The sequence below is a fragment of the Anoplophora glabripennis genome, unplaced genomic scaffold, assembly GCF_000390285.2.
Source record: "Anoplophora glabripennis isolate ALB-LARVAE unplaced genomic scaffold, Agla_2.0 scaffold388, whole genome shotgun sequence".
NCBI classification, from domain to species: domain Eukaryota; kingdom Metazoa; phylum Arthropoda; class Insecta; order Coleoptera; family Cerambycidae; genus Anoplophora; species Anoplophora glabripennis.
In genome coordinates, this window is record NW_019417171.1 from 439,927 (window position 1) to 463,029 (window position 23,103).

General features: G+C 30.5%; 2 protein-coding genes across 3 annotated transcripts in view; both read left to right on the forward strand.

Annotated features, from left to right (window-relative positions):
- Positions 1-445: 445 nt before the first annotated feature.
- Positions 446-2,875, forward strand: LOC108907148. Its single transcript, XM_018710693.1, has 3 exons — positions 446-472; positions 534-629; positions 2,690-2,875. The coding sequence occupies exons 1-3, from the start codon at positions 452-454 to the stop codon at positions 2,855-2,857; spliced, it is 285 nt and encodes a 94-aa protein (XP_018566209.1). The 5' UTR covers positions 446-451; the 3' UTR covers positions 2,858-2,875.
- A 9,312-nt stretch (positions 2,876-12,187) lies between these two features.
- LOC108907151 (peptidyl-alpha-hydroxyglycine alpha-amidating lyase 2) overlaps positions 12,188-23,103 on the forward strand; it is a 29,879-nt gene continuing 18,963 nt past the window's right edge. Inside the window, exon 1 of one of the 2 annotated variants that reach the window (XM_018710696.1) lies at positions 12,188-12,399. In XM_018710696.1, the coding sequence (XP_018566212.1) occupies positions 12,202-12,399 (198 nt within the window). In that variant the 5' untranslated portion in view covers positions 12,188-12,201. Of the gene's footprint in view, positions 12,400-16,131; positions 16,374-23,103 lie in introns of those variants that run through there. The other variant, XM_018710697.1, reaches the window with a different exon arrangement.

Consider the following 23,103-nt stretch of genomic DNA (forward strand, 5'->3'; position numbering starts at 1 on the left):
TGCTGCCTTTTACGCAGACATGCCAATGGATTTTCGTTCCCGGCACGCTTCATCCCCCTTACTTGAGAAATACTATTAACTAATTTAGAAAAATGACCACTGACTACATGAGGAAATATTTAAAGGAACATTTCTCCGGTAATACTAAATTAAAAATTTTGTATAAACTTTGATTCGAAAACCGTTTTCAAGGTATGGGGCTTTTTTGATAAAAATTTTGAAAAAAAAATCAATTTCAGGTCAGGTATGCCTTAGATGAGTCTAGAAAATTCTTACTAGAACACATATAATTTAATATAAAAAAGTGTCTGTTGGTAGGTAGTAGATAACGAAATCATTTTTAGAAATACACCCCTTCAGAACTCCTAACACAAAACTGTTCCAAAAGATGTCGTTACTTATATGAGGCGGGAGAACAGATCAATATTACGTTGAGCCTGCTAAAGATAAAATGATCAAAAAACTGCTACAGGTGAGTCCTTCATGTCGTACGGTAACCACCTTCTAATTACCAAAAAACATTTATGTTCTAGCCATGCGTGTTACTGGTATTTGCATTAGTATTAGTCGAGAATAGAGTGATTGTTACCAGAAGTACAGATAATTCAGTCAGGGGCTATTTAACGGAAGTAAGCATAGTTCAGTTTAATAGATTATAGAAGTCCTAAATGTAAGTAAATCAATGCTGTTTTATAAAAATATTTTAATATAAGGAACCATATTTTTTGAAAGATATGACTATTGGTTTTCCCCATAATAGAATGAACAGTTATTAAAAATATTTTCAATAAAGAGGTAAAAGAAATTAAGACCAGCTTCGTTTAAGTTAATTAAACAATTTTTTTTTTATTTGCTATCACAGCCCCACAAAAAAAAATAAAAGTCGTGACATGGATGACTGATAATGGTATTCCTATGTATTTTTCGATGCTGAACCCGAATCCGAGGTCAAAACCCCCTTGGAACCCCTTCTTCTATACTCTTTCGGACCTCGGATTCGGATTCAGCGTCGAAAAATACATAGGAATACCATGGCCAGTTATCCAGATCACGACTTTTTTTTGTGGGACTGTGTTATGATTATTTATATATTTTTACAATGTGCCCACATACTGCCCGATGAAGAGAAATAAACTTTTTTATTTTTGATTTTTTTCTTGGAAAAGTATCACTTCATAAAAAAAATGTTAAGAATAATCGCATTGCTGTAGATAAATTTAGGTGACCAGGGTGTCCAGAAAATAAGGAAATGTTAAATAATTGAAGAATAGAGAGGATTTTTTTTTAATTAAAGAAAATATATTAAAAATGTTTTATTAAAAAATAGGAACAAATTTCAATTTCGAGCTTCAATCAATAATATTATTTTAAAGTAAAACATTTGGGAAGGAAAACAAAAAATATATTCAAACATGTTCTCTTATAGCTGTTTTACATTGACAATTTATTCATCAATTAATTCATGAAGTCGTTTCATCAATAAATTGGACAAGTGTAATGCACCAAATCTACTGTCAAATAACTTCATGAATTTGTTCATCAAGTTCTTGACGAATTAGAGCATGTTCTAATTTTCGTCAATTTCTTCATGAAGTTCGGAAGTACCAACCAACCGAACAGATTTCCAGCCTCAGATCAGTAATGAGGTTATGTTATTGGAATATGTAAATAATTGTGTAGCATCGTACTAGTTTTGCATTGTTTTTACTGATTTGTTACTTACAAAAACTAATATTTATATATGTGTCAGAACGATACCGGTTGTATTACTACAATTATGAGTGGAAAGGTGACATTTTTGAAATTTATTTGCTTCTTTGATTCATTGGTAGAACTGATTCATACCTCAAAAAACTTGACAAAGTCTGTAGCAGTGTAAAATCACACTGTTTACCAATAAATTCGTGAATTAATTCATGAAGAACTTCGTCAATTTATTCATCAATAAATTGTCAATGTAAAACAGCTATTACACATCAACATAGTTACAATCTCTTTTAAAATACCATGTAGCAATTTTGTATCTCGTCTAGTGAAATGTTGCCAGTGCTACTTCTAATTTTGTTTTTTCAGTAATTCAACACTATTTTCGGTATGAGGATTTTCTTAAACTTTCAAATATTCCCATAAATAAAAATCCATATTGGTCAAATCGAAAATTGTGTTTAAGAATTGCGAGGAAGAGAAAGCTGAAAAAAAAATCTTTTCATCTAATCTTAAAAAATGCATTTTCTACGCGTTGTGTCATTTCCATTCAAATCAAGTTATCCGTAATGGTTATATCATACGTTTGTAAGAATTGGATAGGAAGATATGCCCCCAACATTTGTCCACTTCAGAGATTCAATTCTACTATCACGGATTTTCATTTATGTATTTAAAACAAAATGTTATGCAGCCGCTGATTTCAGAAACCATGTGGAGCTATTCATCAAGCAACATTATTACAGAGAAAAAGTTGGGTTTGTATCTAAATGCGTGTAGGACAAGGTTTAGTAATTTTTTAGTTCTGTTTTCTCTTTCCAGGCAATAATCCCTGGACACACTGTATATTTCTATTTGTTCAAAGACATTCAAAACATAAATTGGTGGTAGCTGATTTTGTAAATCCAAAAAATTTAAATTTTGCAAGGTGTAACCATAAAATTGATTTATTTCTCTTAACATGAAATACATGTTCTGTTCCTAGAGAATTTGCTGGTGGAACGAAGTCTGTAAAGAAGAGTTTCAGAGCCAGTTCAGATGCAAATGCCCAGAATGGTCGTTTTGCAGAGCACCAGGCAGGTACTACAACGCGTTCTGTTCAATGACTGCCACTGGTTACATTTGGAACCAACCAGGACTTAGAGGGCTATAAACTTAACAAACTTGTACATTTTTTAAAATATATACCGTTTTAGAATTAAAAATTTATAATCATTAAACCAATATATAAACAAAAAAATACATACATAAAGTGTAACATTTTCATATGAACATTGAATTTGATGTATATTGCAAAAAATATGGCATATTAACATTAATTAAATTTAAAACCTGGAAGAAATTTTAATACCATTTCTTTGTTATTAATTGAATATTGTACTTTTACATTAATTCTTTACAAAAGAATTAGTTGGCAGTAAAATTCGGATTCAGGTTATTCTAAAACTCTTTTGTAATATGTATCAAAGAAAAAATAAACACAAAAACTAAATTATACATTTCACATTGGATTGTTTACACTATTCCAATGTGTTTCTTCTAAAATTTGTTGACATCAGATGCGATTAATGGTTTTTAACACATGGTAGTCTAAAGTCACATCTAATCAAATTCAAATGCGTCAGATTTTGGTTACAATTTAGTAGTTCCAGAAATGTACCTACGTCTGTTATAGATAAGGAAACTATTTGCAGATAACGTCGCATTTCTATGGGAATTGGAATCAATACTATGTAAATTCAGTTAATAGTCCCCATTACGTGCCAACAAGGACGATGGGATTTGACTCCGTACTTTTCTAGTCCATATTATCATCTCTAAAGAATAAACATGTGAACACCTATTATAAAGCTTAATTAGATAACACCCCTACATTTCATTCTATTGCTGTAGAGTTGGTTGCCTAATCTTTGTCAAATTTTAGTCTTGCACTATTTTACCCTCACTCCTTATGCACAACAATACAATAAAATGATTTTCTTATCTAAACTTCACTCATGACTCAAATTTTAAGATGAACTGATGAATAAAAATGTTAATTATTATCCTTACATTAGGTACTGGAAAAAATTAAGGGAACAAAAAAAATGTCACAAATTTTCTAGTTTTTTTTTTCAGATCTGTCCACTCACCCAGAAAATTTTTTTCGAATTCAAACAATGCAGAGGCAATTAGCTCTGTATTGTTTGAGCTTTTACTTTTGACACAGCGAAAGCTTTCTGTCAAAAGATTTTGAAACTAGAAACTTAAAGCTTCAAAATGCTTTTGTTTATCTTGACACGGCTATTTTTCACCGGGATACAGCAGAATCACTAAAAAATTTGTGAAATTTTTTTGTTCCCTAAAATGTTTTCCAGTAATTTAGAAGTATTTTTTTAATAAAAATTCAAACAATTTTTGAATGTAGACCAATTGCGAACAATTTCCTAAATACTCCAGTTTTAAGATGAACATTCTGCTCTTCCCCGGTCTCTAGATTTAAGTTCATTATATTATAAATGACCGAATATCAGTATATTAACTGCTGTGTTAATTGATTGATTAGTATAAAAATTAGTGCTGGCAAAAACCGGAAAAAAGTGAAACCTGTTAACCGGGTTCCGTAAAAACCGATTTCAGATAAAACCGGTTAGTCGAATAGTTGCTAAAACCGGTTATTCGAATAACCCGTTACTTGAATCGCCAAAACCGGATACCTGAAAATCGGTGCTTTACAAAGACAGACCCGGAGAATTTGTCTAAGGTCAATTACAATCGGACAAATCGATGTCTAAAAAAAAAGGGAAGTAGATTATCGAATAATCGGTTATTTGAATGATCGGATATTTGAAGATTCGAATAACCGAATAACCGGTTTTCGGATATTTGAAAAATCGAATAACCGAATAACCGGTTTTCGGATTTCATAAAAATCCGAATTATCCGAAACCGGTTAACCGACTATCCAAAAAACCGGTTTCAGTTGCCAGCACTAATAAAAATATGTACTTTCTATCAAACCATTTTAGAATATACAGGGCGTTTCGCATAAGAACTGACACAGAGCAGGGGTATGTAGGGGAACCCAAAATATGGTGATTTAACGCAACTTACCTTTTAAGCTGCTCCCCTCAGAAGTTATATATCTTGAAAGTGGAGTTTCAAATTTCTAAAAAAATCAATATCTCAGTTATACTTGAACTTAGAAAAACAAAATTTGGTATACGGTGTGAGTGTACCAAAAGCATTAATCGACAGCAAGTAGAGTTCCATTGAAGCATTTTAATGGGTTGATAAGGGGTGATGCACCATAAAAAAGTGACAGAATTTTTTAACCCGTTGGCGAACATAAAAAATTATGACTTTATTTTATGGGGAATTTAATTTGAAAACTTTTTCTTGCCCTTATTAGTTATTAAAAAACGTTGTTGTTTTCAACAAAGACTCGAATAACTAATAATACGTACTGTAGCTGTGTTATTTAAAATCATCGAAAATTCAAAAGTTGGCTACTCAACAAATGCTACTATTACATCGCTTAAAGTTATATAACTGTTTTTTAATAGCAACAAATGTATCTTTTTAGATTTTTAATGCCTTAATAAGGTATTAATTTGCTCCTATAGCAATTTTGGTATATAAAAAAGCCGTTAGAATATTCTAATAGTAAAATTATACAACAATTTTATAAAGGCTTTCGTAGAGTCTTATGAACGTGGTAAATGAAGCTTCTATAAAAGTTTAACGTGTAATAGCTGCTTCCTTGTTTTTTATAATGTTATAAACACTTACCGGTCAATTTTTAAAGCTTTAATGCCGTACTTATATTGATTACACTATTAATGTTGTATAATATTATCATTTAAATACACTATATGACTAAGTTATAAATAAGTTTAGCTTTTTAAGTTAAATAACATCACAATAAGCTTTAAAAAGATTCTATAAAAGGGTTTTATTACAGCTGTAAGCAGAATAGTTTAAGTAGTTTCTTCTTAACTAAAAAGCTATTTTTGAGAGATGCAGCAATATATATTGAACTTATAAAACTACTGTATAGTAAAGCTTTCGAAGACATAAAAATATATACAGAAATATTGTCCGTAACCTAAAAAAATCTGTGAATTATGGCGATAAAACTGCAAGTTGTTTTTAAAATTTAAATACCTACTATGCGTTATGTCCTAGGATATTATTAGTTACCCTTTAGGAAAACACTAGAATTATTAATTTTAATTATATTATTACGCTCAAATAAGCCCTTTATTATTTCAAACAAACTTGCCAAGTTTCATTAAAATCGGAAAGTTTGTTTATACGATACGTTGCTTGTAGAGTCATTGCAAAATTATTTTGTGCTGTAAACAACAACATTAAAAGTACTGAGATACTGTTTACTGATTATAATTTCATTAATTATTATTAATTACAATGAACACTGACTGATAATGATTTCATCTTTAGACATCCATTCACGTCTCTTTCAGAATGTATTCGTTGTTTGTGACCAATAAGCGGCTGATTTGCCCATATGATTATCAAATTTGTGACTTTGTGACAGTACTCCGTATGTTTGTCTCTTCTAAACTCTACTAGCAGTGCTATTAGTTAAAAGTGTTTTATCATTCAAAATCTTCAGAGCTTCTTTCAGAACATTAAAATTAAAATACAAGTACGCAGCACTTACTAGCCATACAATGTACCCATCATACTTATATACTACTTTACTATCTGTTCTGTTGACGCCATTGGAATTGTAGTAGGAAGCAGTTTACGCAGAATTTTTAAACTGACGATAGACAGCAAATTACTCTACAAAATACTATATAAAATATTATAATTATTTTATAACAGATTTATAGTTACTGTGGTAGAAGTTCCCTCCTAGCAGCCATATTTTTCAAACATGCTTAGAACAAGATGTCAGCCATATTGTAGGTACACCAAATTACGTCAAAAAGAAATTCAATTTTATAATATATGTATCATGAAATAATTAGTTTAGTGCATGTCTATTGAATTATATTTAATAAGTTGTTATGTACATATTCTTTATTTTTTTATTGAATCGAAAATTGTGACTTCATTTTTCAAAAATTATTACAGACGATTGTTAAATCTGTTTAATTTTAAAGGCGCATAGTTTTTTTTAAAGATATCATGATATATTTCATCAATAAAATTTTCGTTGCAAATAGTTTTTTATTTTCTAGATACATATTTAATTTTATTGTGTATATCGGTAAATATTAACTCTTGAGTACCTATCTTATATGGCTGACAATCAGCAATAGCCCAAAGGTTTTAGTTTTATTATTAATGAAACGATTTAGTATAGAAACGCATAATTATAATGCTAAAAAGTTTTGTTGTACTGTATATTGGAAACATTAATACAACATTCATAAAAAATAGCTTTTATAAAACATGTATAAACCTTTTCTTTGGAGACAATTATATTAGCAAATTTGTTTCATAAGACAATGTTTTCTGTATATTATTACAGTATATTTTACAAATGCTGTAAGAATGCAAGACAGAACACTAATTAGTGGAATAAATATTATATGCACAGCTTTTATAAAATGGTTTTATAAGCTGCGCCTATTTTGGATTTATAAATGCTTATTTAATGCTGAATAACTGTTCTCAAGATCTTTTACCTATTCTTAAAGCTATTACATATAAACCTATTTGTGCTACTTGGGTATGAATTTAAACGTCAAAACTTGACGATCAAGAAAAAAGTTGGAATAAGAATAATAATTAAAAGAAAGACAAACTTAAATAACAGAAATAATACACAATTACACTGACAAGTTATAGAAATTGTTCAAAATTTCTTTTAGGCATTTTATTATTCGTCGAAAATTGAAATCTACTCTATCCAATAACTTAGCTTTTGAATTTTATTTTAAATAACACAGCTACAATACGTATTATTAGTTGTTCGTGTTTTTGTTGAAAACCACAAAGCTTTTTGAAAACTAACAAGAGTAAGAAACACCCTGTATATTTGCCTGAATGTTTTTCAGCGGTATAGTTAAAGGTATTTGTGTAGGAGATTTAGTAGTTTTCTGGTAATTCAATTTAATTATGTATTTGAAAATTTGGGATCTTAATTAATTTCACTACTCTCGTGCCAAGCATATCATATGAATCCTCCATCGCAATATTTGACCTATAAAAATTATCTAACCTTATCTCTAATTATATCTGTTATAAAAAAGAAATACGTTTTTATAAAAGTGATTTGTCATACAAAATGCGGGTCAATCTGCTACGTCTACATTGGACGAACATTATCATGCAAAAAGCGTTCATATAATCACAGATTTCCACAGATCGATAAAAAAGCAATTTGCAATGATTCGCAACAGCCGTGTGACCTTGACCGCTAAATTAGGGTAGTTTGTTTTACTCTTCCGTTAACCTCTTCCACCATTGGTTGAAAAATAAACTTTCCAGAAATTTGTATTCTTAACATGTTACGAAGTTATGCCATTCTCGGGATCTCAATTTTGCAAACGGTTTGTAATTTACCCTTAGTTATTTATTTACTTTGGAATTTCATAGTTCATGAGGTAGTCTAGTAGGTATCTTAAAAGCTCATCTAATACGATAAACGCTTATTAATACACTTTCATTAATGTGCAGTGAGATATGAAATTTAATAACGATTTCGAAGGTCGTACTCAATAAAACTGATAAGAGAGATAAAAGGATTTACAGCTCATAGAATGTGAAGTGTTCCACGCAGGTTTCTGTAAATATTAGAACACACCGATACTGTAAATATCAGCTTTTGTGCTCTATATTCGCGAATTATCTACCCTTTATGAAAATACATTTATTTATTATTTGTATATCTATAGATATATATAAAATCAAAAATAATTTCGAACTATAAAATATTCGCTATCAAGACAAATTACGTTAAATACGTTTCATTTTTGCCGAATAAAGTCATACAGCTGTTTAAAAAATTATATCTGTACTTTTACTTTACTCTAAAAGTAATAAGTTAAAAATAAATTAATTACAAAAACTTTCAGAAGTTTTTATCAAATAGAGAAGACAATTAACTGGCATTAAAGAGCAGCTGTACAGGGTAAAAATAAATTGCTTGGCCAAACTTTACTGGCGGATTCTGCGAATTAAATAAACAAATAATGTTCTCATAAAGTTTAATAAAAGTAATTTAAATTATGAACAAATGGCTAAAGTGATTTCATTCATTCTTGGGTACTTGATTCCAAGGGTGGTCGTAATTTCATTCTCAATTTTTTTTCTTTAAAAGTATTTAAAATTTGACCCGCTACTATAACAGGGTACAAAAAGTTTCTACTCTACAAAAATATTAGAACACATTCAGGGAATTATTCATTTATATAAAAATTATTATTGTTCAAGGAACGTTATGTATGAATGAAATAAAATATTATTCAAATGACTGATTGACTTCAATTATCTCATTTGAAATAAATTACAGTATCAATAAATCAATAATTTTAAACACTCAATTTTGGACAAACCAAAAATTTTGGTTATACCGTGTATATGTTTTCAGTTGATGAGAATTTGTGTAAATATTACCTACTGTCTGCATTTTCACCTTATTCTACATCGGCTCTCGTTTTGATTTATGCATTTCAAAGTTCAAGCGAAATTTGACCAGTTGTAATTTGAATTATTTTAATACTTCTAACGTAAATTGAAATATCTACAGCTTTATTATTAATTTATTTTTATATTCAATAAATTAAAACAATGCGTATTCGTATATTATCATTTGCATCATGAAAACTATATACATATTTCTAATTTAATTTGATGGGACGTATTCAATCATGGAATTGTATTACCACATAAAATTATAGATAAGTTAAAAAACAGTAGCGTACTCTGTGAATATAATTAAATTACTTCAACGAAGAAAGAAAAAACAATGTATTTTTTATGTTTTCAACTCTTAATTTTAAAATAATAAGTGCATTTCCTTAAGCATAGATTTTAGGCTCTGTTTTTGTAAGGAATCAAATGTTCCGAATATATTCGTAATTTTGAGTAGACTGTAGACTCTTTTTACTACCAAAACCACTTTTAAATCTACATCTGACCAAGTAATCGGAATTTCTTTTCATTGCATAATTAATTATAGAATATTTTATTAACATAAAGAATCGACACTTCCTTATTATATAATTTGAGATATTGGAAAGTAGCTTCATTTTAGATCATAAAGCAGGCAATATTTAACATAGGGTATCAATACAGGGTGTTTCGCGAGAAAGTGCATACATTTTAAGTGGACATTGCTCAGATAAAATTTAGCAAAAAAGTTATATAAACCATGAGCATTCCAAATGTTTTATTTTTAAATTTATTCTTGCTATGTTAAACTATGTTGACCTAGTTCAGTGAGTTTATGTTTATTTGCTATTATTTTTGTTAGAACTTCGTTCAAATGTTATTTCTAATAAAGTATTAAATACAGTTTTTCTCCAAAACTATAGATCCCTATGTAAACGCAAATGTTATTACGTAATTTGTCTCTGATTTATAAGAAATAAAGAAATGTAAAAATATATATTTTTTTAAATCTCAGGCGTAGAAGTTAAATATCACGAAAGGGGCCGACCCCCTATATCTATGGCACTGGTATTTAAACCGAAGAATGAGATAGTTGTATAAATAAATTAAATTAAATAAATAAATATATTAAATTAAATATATCTATTATCGATCATATTTTATAAAGTCATCATTATGCGTTCTTTAGGTATTTGACAAAAATTAGTGCACTTTTAGTATGAAAATTTGTGGTATACAGTGTGGCCTATTAAAAACCAGGACCCTAGACTCTAGATGTATTTGATGGACTAGTTTAGTTGTTTTCTTTTTGAAAACGATTTCTCGAAAAATCATTTCAGGGATCTTTTTTATTAAAAACTTGGCTACGTAGTAATCAACATTACACTAAAACCCCTGCATCTCAAGTTTTAGCAATTTATAACTCAGAAATTATATAAATTTTTTCTATAATAGTTTAACAGTTTACAGAGTGTAAGAAATTTGGTTGACATTACTTCAGCATGAGATAGAGTAATCATAAATGAACAAAAAAGTTGTATATTACAGGGGCGTAAGATTAACAGCGAGTATTAATATTGGGGAGTTTCATCACAACGTAACAATAGCGCTTAACCTAACGCTACACATCCCTTGCATACCACGTGTGCACGCAGCAGACTTGTCCTATGGAAAAAATGTAAACAACTATTATTGTCAACCATTTAGTAAATTTCAAGACAATTAATTGTTTTCCAGTTTTTAAATAAATAAAATAAAATCTATAGATTTTGTAATACGAAGATAGTGTTGTGCTTAAATTTTAGCTCGAATTTGAGTAATTATGATTCTCTTAAAATAGGAACTTAACTTTTAATCAAATTATGGATTTGAAAAACATGTAATTAAAGTACCCAAAGATTCACATCGTCCAAATAATCATACGTATTAAAAATAATTTAGATACTTACCAAAAAGCAAAATTTGGTAATTTTTAAACGCATAAGTACAAAACAAACTACAACATGTCCTCAAAGTGTTCACCACCATTTTCGATTCACCCACGACACCTTCGAATCCAATTTTCGCGCACTCGCTGGAAAGCACTTCAAGAAAAGGAAATAATGGTACGCAAAAAAACACTAAGACACGGTCCAATTCCAGATACTAACTGAATTGCGTATTGCTTGACAGCTTAGTGCCTGGTGTTATTCGCCTCACCGTTGTCACGTTGCTCGATATTAATTTTATCGAATTTTAAAATTAATACAACGCTAATTATTTTTTAGAATTAAGCATAAAGAAGTTAAAAAAAGTGATAAACATTGTATTTTATGATATTCTAGGCACGCAGTTATGTCAATATTCCTTAATTAATCCAACTTTTGTACATCAAGTTGGAGAATTTCATAATTTCTTTCTCGGAAATGGTTGAGTTTAGGACCCATGTCATATAAGGTTTTTTTGTTTATTTTAATGTATTCTATCGTATGTTTAAATTAAGGTAGTCAAACTAACACCCCGCATATAGATGAAGTTTCCATTTAAGTAAAAACCTAGTATTTAATTGGAAATGCCTGAAAATTTAAAATTATCCAATTATTTACATTGCAGCTTATAACTGGTGAATAGTAGAGCAATTTGGAGAAATTTACTTTGAGAAACACGCTCCTTAAAGATTGCGGGACACCCTGTACAAGTCTACGTATTTTGCTTCGAATAAATGCATATTAATGTACTTGTCAGAAATGAAAGTGGTCGATATATTTTGTCATCAGGTAAATTAAATGAGCACATCTCTTCGCGAGTTCAGATGTCAAAGATCCCGAAGATAATATCTGGTACATCCGCATAGAGAGAGACCGAGATAAAAAGCGCCATGTGTCGCAAAATACGACCGTGATTTTTACTGGTGCCACTGGTGAATTAGGCATACCGCTCGGCACCATGCGCGATAGGGGATCCGTTATTGATTTCAAACAAACACAGTCGGCCATGGTCATCGCAATCGCGGCAATATTCCCCCTTGTGTTTTTTTTCGGGGTCTTAAATGCCTTACCCCCCGGTTTCGATGCAAGAAACCAAAACAGTGCATTCTACGACGATGTGAGGCAGCTCCTGTCGCTCAGCCAAGGTCTCTCGCAGGTAGGACACCAATTTTTATGAGTGCATGTTAATTTATTCCGCTATTATTATCTTTTGTTTAAAAATCAGTTCCGTTTAAATAGTATTAAAAAGCTTATGCGATAACGAGCTTGGGTTTACTTTGACGATTATTTGTTGATTTAACATTGTTTGGTACTAGGCAACCATTTTTACTCCAGCAAGCTACTGTCGCGTTCTGTTCACCTTGGATACCAGTGACGTAACAAAAAAAGACTAAGGACATATGTTGACAACATTACAAAATAATTATTTGCGTACCTACTCCAGATTATAAATTTTTAAAACTTTCGCATTTTGGTAAAGGTCCAAAAGACCTTATGAATGGAATTGTAAATAGAGGTTGTTAGTCTGATTTATAGGACAAGATTTTTTAATGAAAAAATCATAAGCTTCTGAACTGGTTTGGCAGACTAGTTCAGCTTATTATTTTATTAATATTTATGGCATTTTACAAACATTGATATATGATAGAATATTATATTAAGCAATCTATTACCTACTGTAAAATTATTGCAGATTGAAGAGCTTTACAAGAGTAATTGATAGTTGGGTCATATCAAGGCGATTTCCACTTTGAAATATGAAAAATCAATCGTTAAAAGTGTTCATTTGATTTCTCGTTCCAAATTTTCTCAAACAATTTTTGATAAATCTTAACTAACTATCCTATGAGTAGTATGACTGAAAAAATTAGCATGACTCCAAAATTAAAGACTTGTTGAATCACTAGTATTTCACAACCTTCGAAAGAGAAAGAGGGAAAACGGAGGAAGACACAATTAGATTGGATCAGATTGCTGATTTAGAGATAAATGAACAATATGTATATATAATTTTATACAGTGTTTACCAATTGAGTGTGTGAGGGTTACTATGTTATGAGTACCTTTCCTTCAATTTTATGGTTAACTACTCAGGCGAGTATAATCATTCGCTTAGTTAACTGGTATTAATAGGTATATAACTAAAATATGTCCGTCAAACTATACTATTTGTGTACAAGTTCAGGACGATATGAATGCAATTAGTGAACAATTACTAAACACTATTTACATTATAAACGTCCAATATCTTTAAGGTTATTAAATTTTCCAAATCAGGATAACTAGAGCACCGTGTTATTGGATTTTGGGCATCGTGTAATTTATTGAAACGACAATTTCTTTCAATGACTTTTGAAATTGAAATTTGTAATTTTTTTTAGAACTTCCCTAAATCTCAATAAATGTGTGTCGCACGAGAAGAAAAAAATGTTAATTATTTTTATCGATTTTTTTTATTTGCCTTTGAAAAATCCTATTAATCGATTTATAAATACTTACATGTAAAATCTGTTACTAACCGCCCATAATTTATAGCCGAGCAAATAAATTTTTATGATGATAATATGCCAGTCATTGTTGTGGTTACTGGAGCGTGATGATTTCTTTGAAATGTATTAATAAATTTATATTTTCTACGTATTTATTTTAGTGACATTGACACTGAAGAACATCGTGACCGACATTTCATCATTTTTATTCAAAGTAATATAATTTTCTACAGCTCTTACGAAAACATAGGAGGAATAAATTGTCGTATTTACAGTGCGACACCTTCAACCGAAAAATTAATGTACAGGAATTCACATAATTTCTACGTTCCTTATCTTTTCTTTTACTTCGGAACAATATCAAGAAAATCTATTGAAGATCTTGCTGCAAAAAGGAGATAAGTAGCAATATGTAAATTTTAATAACGGAAAAATGTATTTTCTTTAAGTTAGTATAATTGTCATATCATCAAACAAGTATGACATTTGTATCTGAGTTAAAGAGAAATATTCGTATAAATAATGACCATACGCTCAATCAGTTATAGTACAAAAATGAGATATATGAAAATAAAAAATTAAAGTAAAATAAAAAGCAAACAGTATTTAGACGTATAAAAAACATGTTACATCCCCAATAATTGTAAATGAGTGTATAAAAAACAAAATAAACATTCAGAATGTTTAAAATACATTTATCTAGACAAGTCAATATTTGAAACTGGATTATATGATTACATATATTAGAATCACATAAAAATAAACAAATAATTAAATGACTATCGCAAACATCTAGTACAAGAAGTGACATAAGATAGGTACATCGAATTGTTGCAACGGCATGGAAGAAGTGAATATACAGGGTGATTTAGAACTAATCCAAAAAAAAATTTTTGAATGTACCTACGGGGGACTTACAAATACAATTTTGTAAAACATATCAAAAAGGGCAACTCGAAAATACACTTCTGCACGGCACTGGAAACTGGTCCACTCTAAAACCTGATCTTATGTAACGCAAATCATGCTATCGCCCATGTCGGCGACCGGCACAGCGGCAAAGTGTAGTAAAAAATGAATGGACAAAGAATTTCTTTCCCAAGGAAAAATATTTAACACCTATTTTATATAAGCAAATACAACTGCTTTTGCCGCTATTAGATATTATTATTAATTATATTAAAATTGATTTGTGGTTTTAATTAAAAAAATAATAAACTAAATAATTTGACATACCTGAGGTTACAACTACAAAATTTTGACCACCGACGTGTAAACACCGTCTTACCCAGTTTCTACGAATTAACACACATGTTGTCTTGCTTCATCATAACACAAATGCTTCATCATAACATAAATGTTGCCTTACTTCACCATAAATCAAAACGATATCCATCAACTCCGAGATTCTATATGCGTAAGCCATTTTTGACACTTGAAAAACTAATGTAAACACTATCGCAACAACGATAATACTAAAATCGGATTTTAGTATTCGGAATCGCATGGAGCCACGTGGGCGAATGATGCTAGAGACTACTGTAGTCTGTATCTGTACAGTGATATAAAGGTTGAAAATACTACAACTTCAATAACTTTTTTCTCGGAAACTATAAGGATTTTACGATATTGACTCCATTTTTCATGACGCATTTATTCCAAAATTTGTTTGGATAAGTTGTGAAACACTGTATACACCAGCCGAAAAGAGTACTTTTTTAAAAATATCTGAAGTTATTTTATTTTCTAAAATTTTGCATATATCCTCCTCTTTCACTAGGATCTTCAATTAAATTTTGCATTTCAAAAAAGCGTATAAACTTGTTTTTTTATTTCATAGATGTTCGAAAATTGGCAACTTTTGCCTAACACATTACTCACATGGCACAGTTTATTTGCCATATCTCGTTTATTATTGGAGATAAACCTATCGAACTGTGTTACTGTAATCCGAAACCGATCTGTTCAAATATGTGCAAATATATAGGATGCTTTAGTAGAAAAAGTCTGGTTTATACCTTTGAATTGTAACAATCAATTGTTTTTTAAGTATTGCTTTAAAATCCCAAGATTGCTACGTGGATATTCCTGTACGCTGATTCATCAAATTCTAGAATTTATTTATAGTTTGCCGTGTTAAAACAAAAGAACACAGATAAGATTGTGCTGACGTAGATAACTTTATATTACACATAAATTAAAGAAATTGAAAAGTTGATTTATTAATTTTGCTTTAACGTAAAACAAATCATCAGCAGTTATCGTGCACAATTTTTACTACACCCTGTACGTTTCAGCGTTAACACGCCTATGATTTCCTCGGATCGGGATTTCCCTTCATGTTTGTTGAAGCATTTATCACCTAACGGTAAATTACAATTACTCTCAGACCGACCAAAGCCAACTACCAAGTGGCGATCAGTAAATCTCGACGGCTATGCATTCTAATTAAAAAACCGTAACAGTACTTATCCGCGACTTTCACGGCCGAGTCATGCAGTAAGTGTGCAGACTGTAAAATGCTCTGTATTTTCTCAGTACCCGCGTCCAAGATATGAACATAAAACGGCCGTACGTAATATCCGCGTGTACCATCTTACTCTTCTTGCTCATCATCGTCGTAGTTGTTATCACAGACAACGTAAGTACATTTATTTATTCATCATGTGTGTCTGGTGTTGCCTAAATTCGAGGAAATGGTGCTGGTCAGGTAGTGGTACCTAGCCTATTATAGTAGGTAGGTACCCAACGGTACCCTTCCTCTGTTTTGCCATAAAACAAAATATAAAGGAGATGATGCGTCGTCATGGTTACCTTGGATGTGCCTTGTGTGAAACGTGTGTGTTTCGGCCAAACTGTAAATTCGATAAACCCTTATTATGTTTGTTTGGTACTTCTTCATTCCATATGGCGTACTTATGCCGTAAATATTATTTCGTAAATCCACAGTACTCGATAGTTCCCCGACTGAAGAACAAAAACAAATAGTGTAATCATTGCATTGTAAACGAGATAGTAGAGCAATAATGGGTATCAGATTTTAGAAAGATAAGCCTGAATGTCGCGCTTACTTTCATTTTTCAATGCGGCTATTGTTGCGGCAAATTATTACGTCGACTTTTTTTTATTGGATGTGAAAGTTGTAGTAAAAGTGAAGTAAAAATTGAATCAATTTGTCATGTAAAATAATAGGTACTTAAAAATAAACCGGAAAAAGTTTTGTTACAGGGTGTTTTTAAATGAAGTAGTAAAAATGGTACATAGCGAATGTAGAGCCAAAAATAAGAGGACTGAAGTAAAAATACCCTATATGAAAGTTGCAGCCCTGAGGCGATATACCCTCTTAAAGCAGGGGATTGAAATTCACATTTTAATTTTTTTCTTTAACTTGAGGAATGCTAGAGACACGAAACTTGGTATGAGCATCCTACTAATAAAGAGACAAATTTTCAATACTTTTTCGATCATTGTCCATTAGCGTATTGTAAAAAGGAGTGAAACAGTCAACTCCATTGCAATATTTTATTAGAAATTTTATATATGAAGCAAATTATTTATTTAAAAATATTTATTGGGAAGACTGATTTATTGCGCAACTTCGTTACCTCTTGTAATTTTTCGCTAAAATCGATAGTTTTCTAGTAAAAAATTAGATGCGTCATCATTCACTAAAGGCGTAATTGAGAAAATTTGTAAAAATAAAGTGGACGGATGTCATAACAAATCATATTAATAAATTGACACTTTCTGTCAACCAATAATTAGTACCAATTGATTAATTTATTATCAGAATAATTATGGTAAATAATATTTATACCAATGACGAATATGTCGACATGCTCCAAGTGTTTTTCGAATCTAGAAAAAATAGTACCTAACGCTGCAGTAAGATTATACCACTAAATATATCTAAACCGACCGATTCCTGATAGACAAACATTGGCGTCGTGGAAAGAAGGCTTCGCGAAACTAGCTAGGAATGTAGCTCATGAAAATCTTTTATACCCTTTTCACCATCAACCTGTGCAAGAATTGAATGACCTTGATTAACTTGACTAATATTGGCAGGCATGACTTAAATTTCCTAATGAATATACTTTTTACCGATGAAGCAAATTTTCCTAGAGTAGGTGCAGGAAACTTTCATAATGTTCATTCATGGTCGGAAGAAAATACTCATGAAATATTTATTTCAAGATGTCAACATAATTTCAGTTTATATTTTAGGAATACTCTAGTAGGTCCTTTTATTCTTCTACACAGGCTTGGAGCGTCCGAGTATCTTAGATTTTTGAACAAAACATTACTTGAGGATGTACTTCTCGCTACACGTCAGATGATGTGGTATATGCTTGATGGGGCGCCTGCACATAGTACACTAGCCATTAGATAATGGTTAAATTTAAATTACCCGATTCGCAGGATTGGTCGTGGTCGTAATGCCCTGTTTGTTGGCCTGCACGTTCACCTGACCTAACGCCTATGCATTTCTCTTTGTGGGGACACATAAAAAGTATTGTTTTTGCCACTCCTGTTGCCTCCTTAGAAGAACTTCGCTTAAGAATATTTCAGGCAGCAGATGACCTTGGCAATAACCAAGAACTGTTTGTGCGAGTGCGTTATAACTTCAACAGACCTATTAGGTTATGCTTATAGCAAAATAGAAATTATTTCGAGAATATTCTTTAAATTTAATTTTGTATTTCTTGTTTTTCGTTTGTATTAAATTTTATTTCAGATAAATAACTTTATCTATCACATAGTAATAAGTTATCAAACATTTTTCATTAACTAATAGCAAATTATTCTTAATGTTATTATTAAATTGTCAGCTTATTGTCAGAAAGTATCAATTTATTAATATGATAAATAACAATTTATTTGTTATGACATTCGCCTACTTTATAATTACAAATTTTCGCAATTACCCCTTTAGTGAACGATGATGCATCTCATTTTATTACTAGAAAACTATCGGTTTTATCGAAAAATTACAAGAGGTAAAAAAGTTGCGCAATAAATCAGTCTTCGCAATAAATATTTTTAAATAAATAATTTGCATCATATAAAAAGTTTCTAATAAAATATTGCAATGGGGTTGACTGTTTCACTCCTTTATAAAATACACCAATGATCGAAAAAAATATTGAAAAGTTGTCTCTTTATTAGTAGGATGCTCGTACCAAGTTTCGTGTCTCTAGCATTCCCCATGTTAAAGAAAAAAATTAAAATGTGAATTTCAATCCCCTCCTTTAAGAGGGTATATCGCCTCAGGGGTGCAACTTTCAAACAAGGTATTTTTTCTTCAATCCTCTTATTTTTGACTCTACATTCACTGGTAGCATTTTTGCTACTACATTTAAAAGCACCCTATACAAATACATGTATAAATCAAACAAATAGAATTTATTTAAAACAATTTTTAATTGTCTGTTGACGTAGTGTTCAGGCAGAGTTTAGGTAGTAACTAGGTTCGAGTTATTTTATTATTATTTTGTAACTCAATATTTTAAGTATCTATATACAGGGTGTTTCAGGAAACATTGGCCAACGCTCGGGGGAGATTCCCAATCTAAAATCAAGATTATTTTTTCATATCAACAAAATAAACAAATATTTACTTATCTAGAATTAATTATGAATTGTAGACGTACCTACAATAAACAACTCGATAAATATAACATTTTACATGTGAATAACCGTGGCGTTATAACATGGTACCTTCGATTCCGGATTAAAACATTTATTTTATTCAAAACTACTTCATTATTGTTGTTGTGACAAATTGTTTAACAATTTAATCATTAAACAAAACTATTCATTTACATTTTAAGTCCATTTTTATTCCTAAAGTATATCATAAACTTTTTGCGGCCTACCACATTCCTTTGTTATCTTCTATTTCATTTATACCGGGTGGCTGGTGTACAATTTATATTACAATTNTGGGTATTATATCTGGGGAACGAGACGGCCACGCAATTGGACCAACTCCAATCCAGCGATTTCCAAATATTTCGTTCAGATATTGTCGAACTGGAACCGTAAAATGCGCTGGTGTTCCGTCTTGTTGGAACCATAAAAGATTTTTCATGTTTAGAGGATTCAGGGGTTTTTGAAGTTCTATATGGGGCCAATGATTTGATTGGTAATGATCACTGCCCATATGTAAGTCCAGTCATGTTCAACATAATAATACCTAACAATGTGTATTCGGTTGTAGATAGTTAGTTGTCCAAATTTCATTTAATTCCCTTAAGAGGAAATCTAGATTTTTGAAAAAAAAAACATATTTTATTTTAAAACTTTGACACCCTGTAGCTAAGGAACGAAGCGAAATCGGATCCACGTTGATATGAAAAAATAACCTTGTTTTTAGGTTAGGAATCTGCCCCCGAGCGTTGACCCGTGTTTTCTGAAACACCCTGTATAAAGGACGAATAAATTCTAGTTCATTTAATGATAAAAAGAGAAATGACCTTTTTCGTTAATATTAAAAATTCACTAATAGCTGTTTTACATTGACAATTTATTCATAAAGGGTTTGGTTTTACACTGCTACAGACTTCTTGAATGGTACAACAACGGTACTGTTTTGACACTGTTTATAAACGTTAGTTATTGTAATCAACAGATCAGTAAAAACAATACAAAAGTAGTAAGTACGATGCCATAAAATTATTTACATATGCCAATAACATAACCTCGTTAATGATCCGGGGCTGATGATCTGTTGGGTTGGTACTTCTCAACTTCACAAGGAACTTCACGAAAATTAGAACATGTTCTAATTCGTGAAGAACATCATGAATAAATTCATGAAGTTATTTGACAGCTGATTTGGTGCATTAAACTTGTTCAATTTCTTCACGAAGCGACTTCATGAATTAATTTATGAATACATTCGCGAGGTAAACAGCTATAAGCATAAAAATCTTTAAAAAATTAATAAATAAATGATAGGTCAGTAACACCTATCTTAAACTTTAATTAATTTAATTGCAATAATAATGGATGGACACTAGGGTTGGATTAGTCATTTGTGCCTCATGTTCTGTGGTTGGCACCATATCGAAGCTAAAATAGGCTTACTATTGCTCCTATGTCTAGGTTTAAATATGAAACATGTCTGTTTCATATTTATAGCTCTTAAAATATGTTAAATACCTACTTTCAGTTGGTCAAGGTTATGGTTGAATTAAAGAAATTATTTTAAATTCTTCAAGTTATAAGTAGAATGTATTACTTTGTTACCGTGAAAGTATTATTGTGTTAATTGAATGCTTCATAACAGCATGTTTTCTTCTGATTTTTCTTTTATCTCAACCAGCACTTTAAATTCTGTTATCACAACAGCATTTTTCTTTATATTTTTTTTATCACGAACAAGGCTTTACTTTCTAGTATCTAATATTTTTTATAATATACCCAAACCTCCAATAAATTTTTTGTTGTTTGAATCATGTAGCAATAATTTTAAATTGACTTTCAAAAATGCTTTATATCCTTGCTTTGAGATACCTTTTACCATTTATCATGTATTACTTATACTTACTATTAAATAATAAATCCACTTGAAATGTTTTTTATTAACTTTATAAACTTTCTCTGAATAAGTTTTTTGTAATTGAAACTCGTAGTTTATTTTTATTTGGTTCCATACGTCATTTTATTACGAAATTAATTTTCACTCACTTTTGTTACTAGATATCGTCTTCGAGATAAATTGAAATTTATGGGTAAATATTTGAGTAATTATATTTAATAAGTTACGCGATTAAAAGATATTGACAAACGAAGATACTACTTTTAGCATAGGTTATCTTCTGGTTATCTACAATCGATCGAAAATGGTGTAGAGATCTGGATGAACTTTGAAATATCGTACAACCAGTCTTATGATTTATGACATTTCACATGCGTACGCTTAATTTTGCATTGCAATACTGATTTATAAGGTCATAACATTATTTTTTACAGAATGTTAGTATTTTATTGTAAGAGACATTTCCTATAATTTAATTTATACATAGTGTTCCACTTTAAATGGATTTTTATATAGTTATGGTAGAATCAAATGAAAATCAATTGTACATATACGGGGTGTCGCGCTTAAATGTGATACAAGCCTGTAATTTTATTTTTTGGTCGATTTCAAAAATTTTTATTTTGCTGTTTTTATTAATGCAATTTACGGCCAACTAGGACGCGTTTTATTGACATCAAAACAGCTGATTGGTATTAGCGATTTTTTTTGGAATGTAGGATAAAAAAATTCTGCCTAACTGTTATACTGCTGTTTTTTATTAATGGCCAACTAGTGCTCGTCTGAAGATGTCTCGAATTTGATGAAACTTGGTGATAAGACATTTTAAGAGATGCTGAATGAGAATACATAGTCTGTTTTTTTGACGTCAAAGAAACGCGTCCGTGTATTGCTTTCATGAAAACATCAGCATTACAGTTAGATAGTTTCTTTTATCCTACAATCTAAAAAAAAATTTTTTGAAATCGGTCAAAAAATAAAGAAGCTACAGGCTTGTATCACATTTAAGCGCGACATCCTGTATATTATTACATTTTTTAATTTCTTCTAAAGCCTACTTTGATAAACGAATATTGAATCTAAATAGTATCGCTTTTTTAAACCTTGACTCTCTCGAAAATATAAAATATCTCCGAAACTAATCTTGATAATAAATTGCGATTTTCACCACTCGTTCAAGCAAGAAGAAAATTCAATCATGCAGTATTTAATATATTTGAGATAGAAATAGAAATCATTATAGGTATTTAAGACAAACGAAAGAAGTATTTTATCCTGAATTGGAAATGCTATTTTTTCTGCTCGTATATAATTTTATATTTAACTTAATTTAATTCAAAACTAGGGTTTCTGGTCGAGACTTCTCGAAGCGAGAATTCCCTGGAAATCTGGCCTTACTCGAGACGAGAAAAAAGTGTCGAGAAATCGAGAAATCGAGAAATTTAAAAATCACGCGCGTCTTAAGTTCTTGACTGGAGTTCGTTTCGTTCATGCGTTCAATTCGTTTCTCGACAAATAACTGAGCGGTTAAAGTGGTTTCTCTACGAGCTCATGATTTATTTATTTTAAGTTTTTAAGGCTTTAGTTTACTTTGATGATTCTTTTTTTTTATTACGAGGTGATTCACTATATTTTGACCCCCTTTTAACTTTTTTGTTTTGAGAGTTATAAAAAAATGTGAAATACAAAAGTTGCACGATTTTTTATGAAGTTTTCGAAAATGATAGTAGAAAAACAAATGAAGTTCAAACAAAATGGCCGCGGATGTTAACTTTGTTAATTTAAATGGAACACCCTGTATATTTTTACATATTTGGATAGAACG

Coding starts and splice junctions, on each gene's coding strand:
- LOC108907148 (XM_018710693.1), top strand. CDS start 452: ATGATCAAAAAACTGCTACAG. Junction 473..533: donor TGATCAAAAAACTGCTACAG/GTGAGTCCTTCA, acceptor TTTATGTTCTAG/CCATGCGTGTTACTGGTATT. Junction 630..2,689: donor TCAGGGGCTATTTAACGGAA/GTAAGCATAGTT, acceptor TTCTGTTCCTAG/AGAATTTGCTGGTGGAACGA.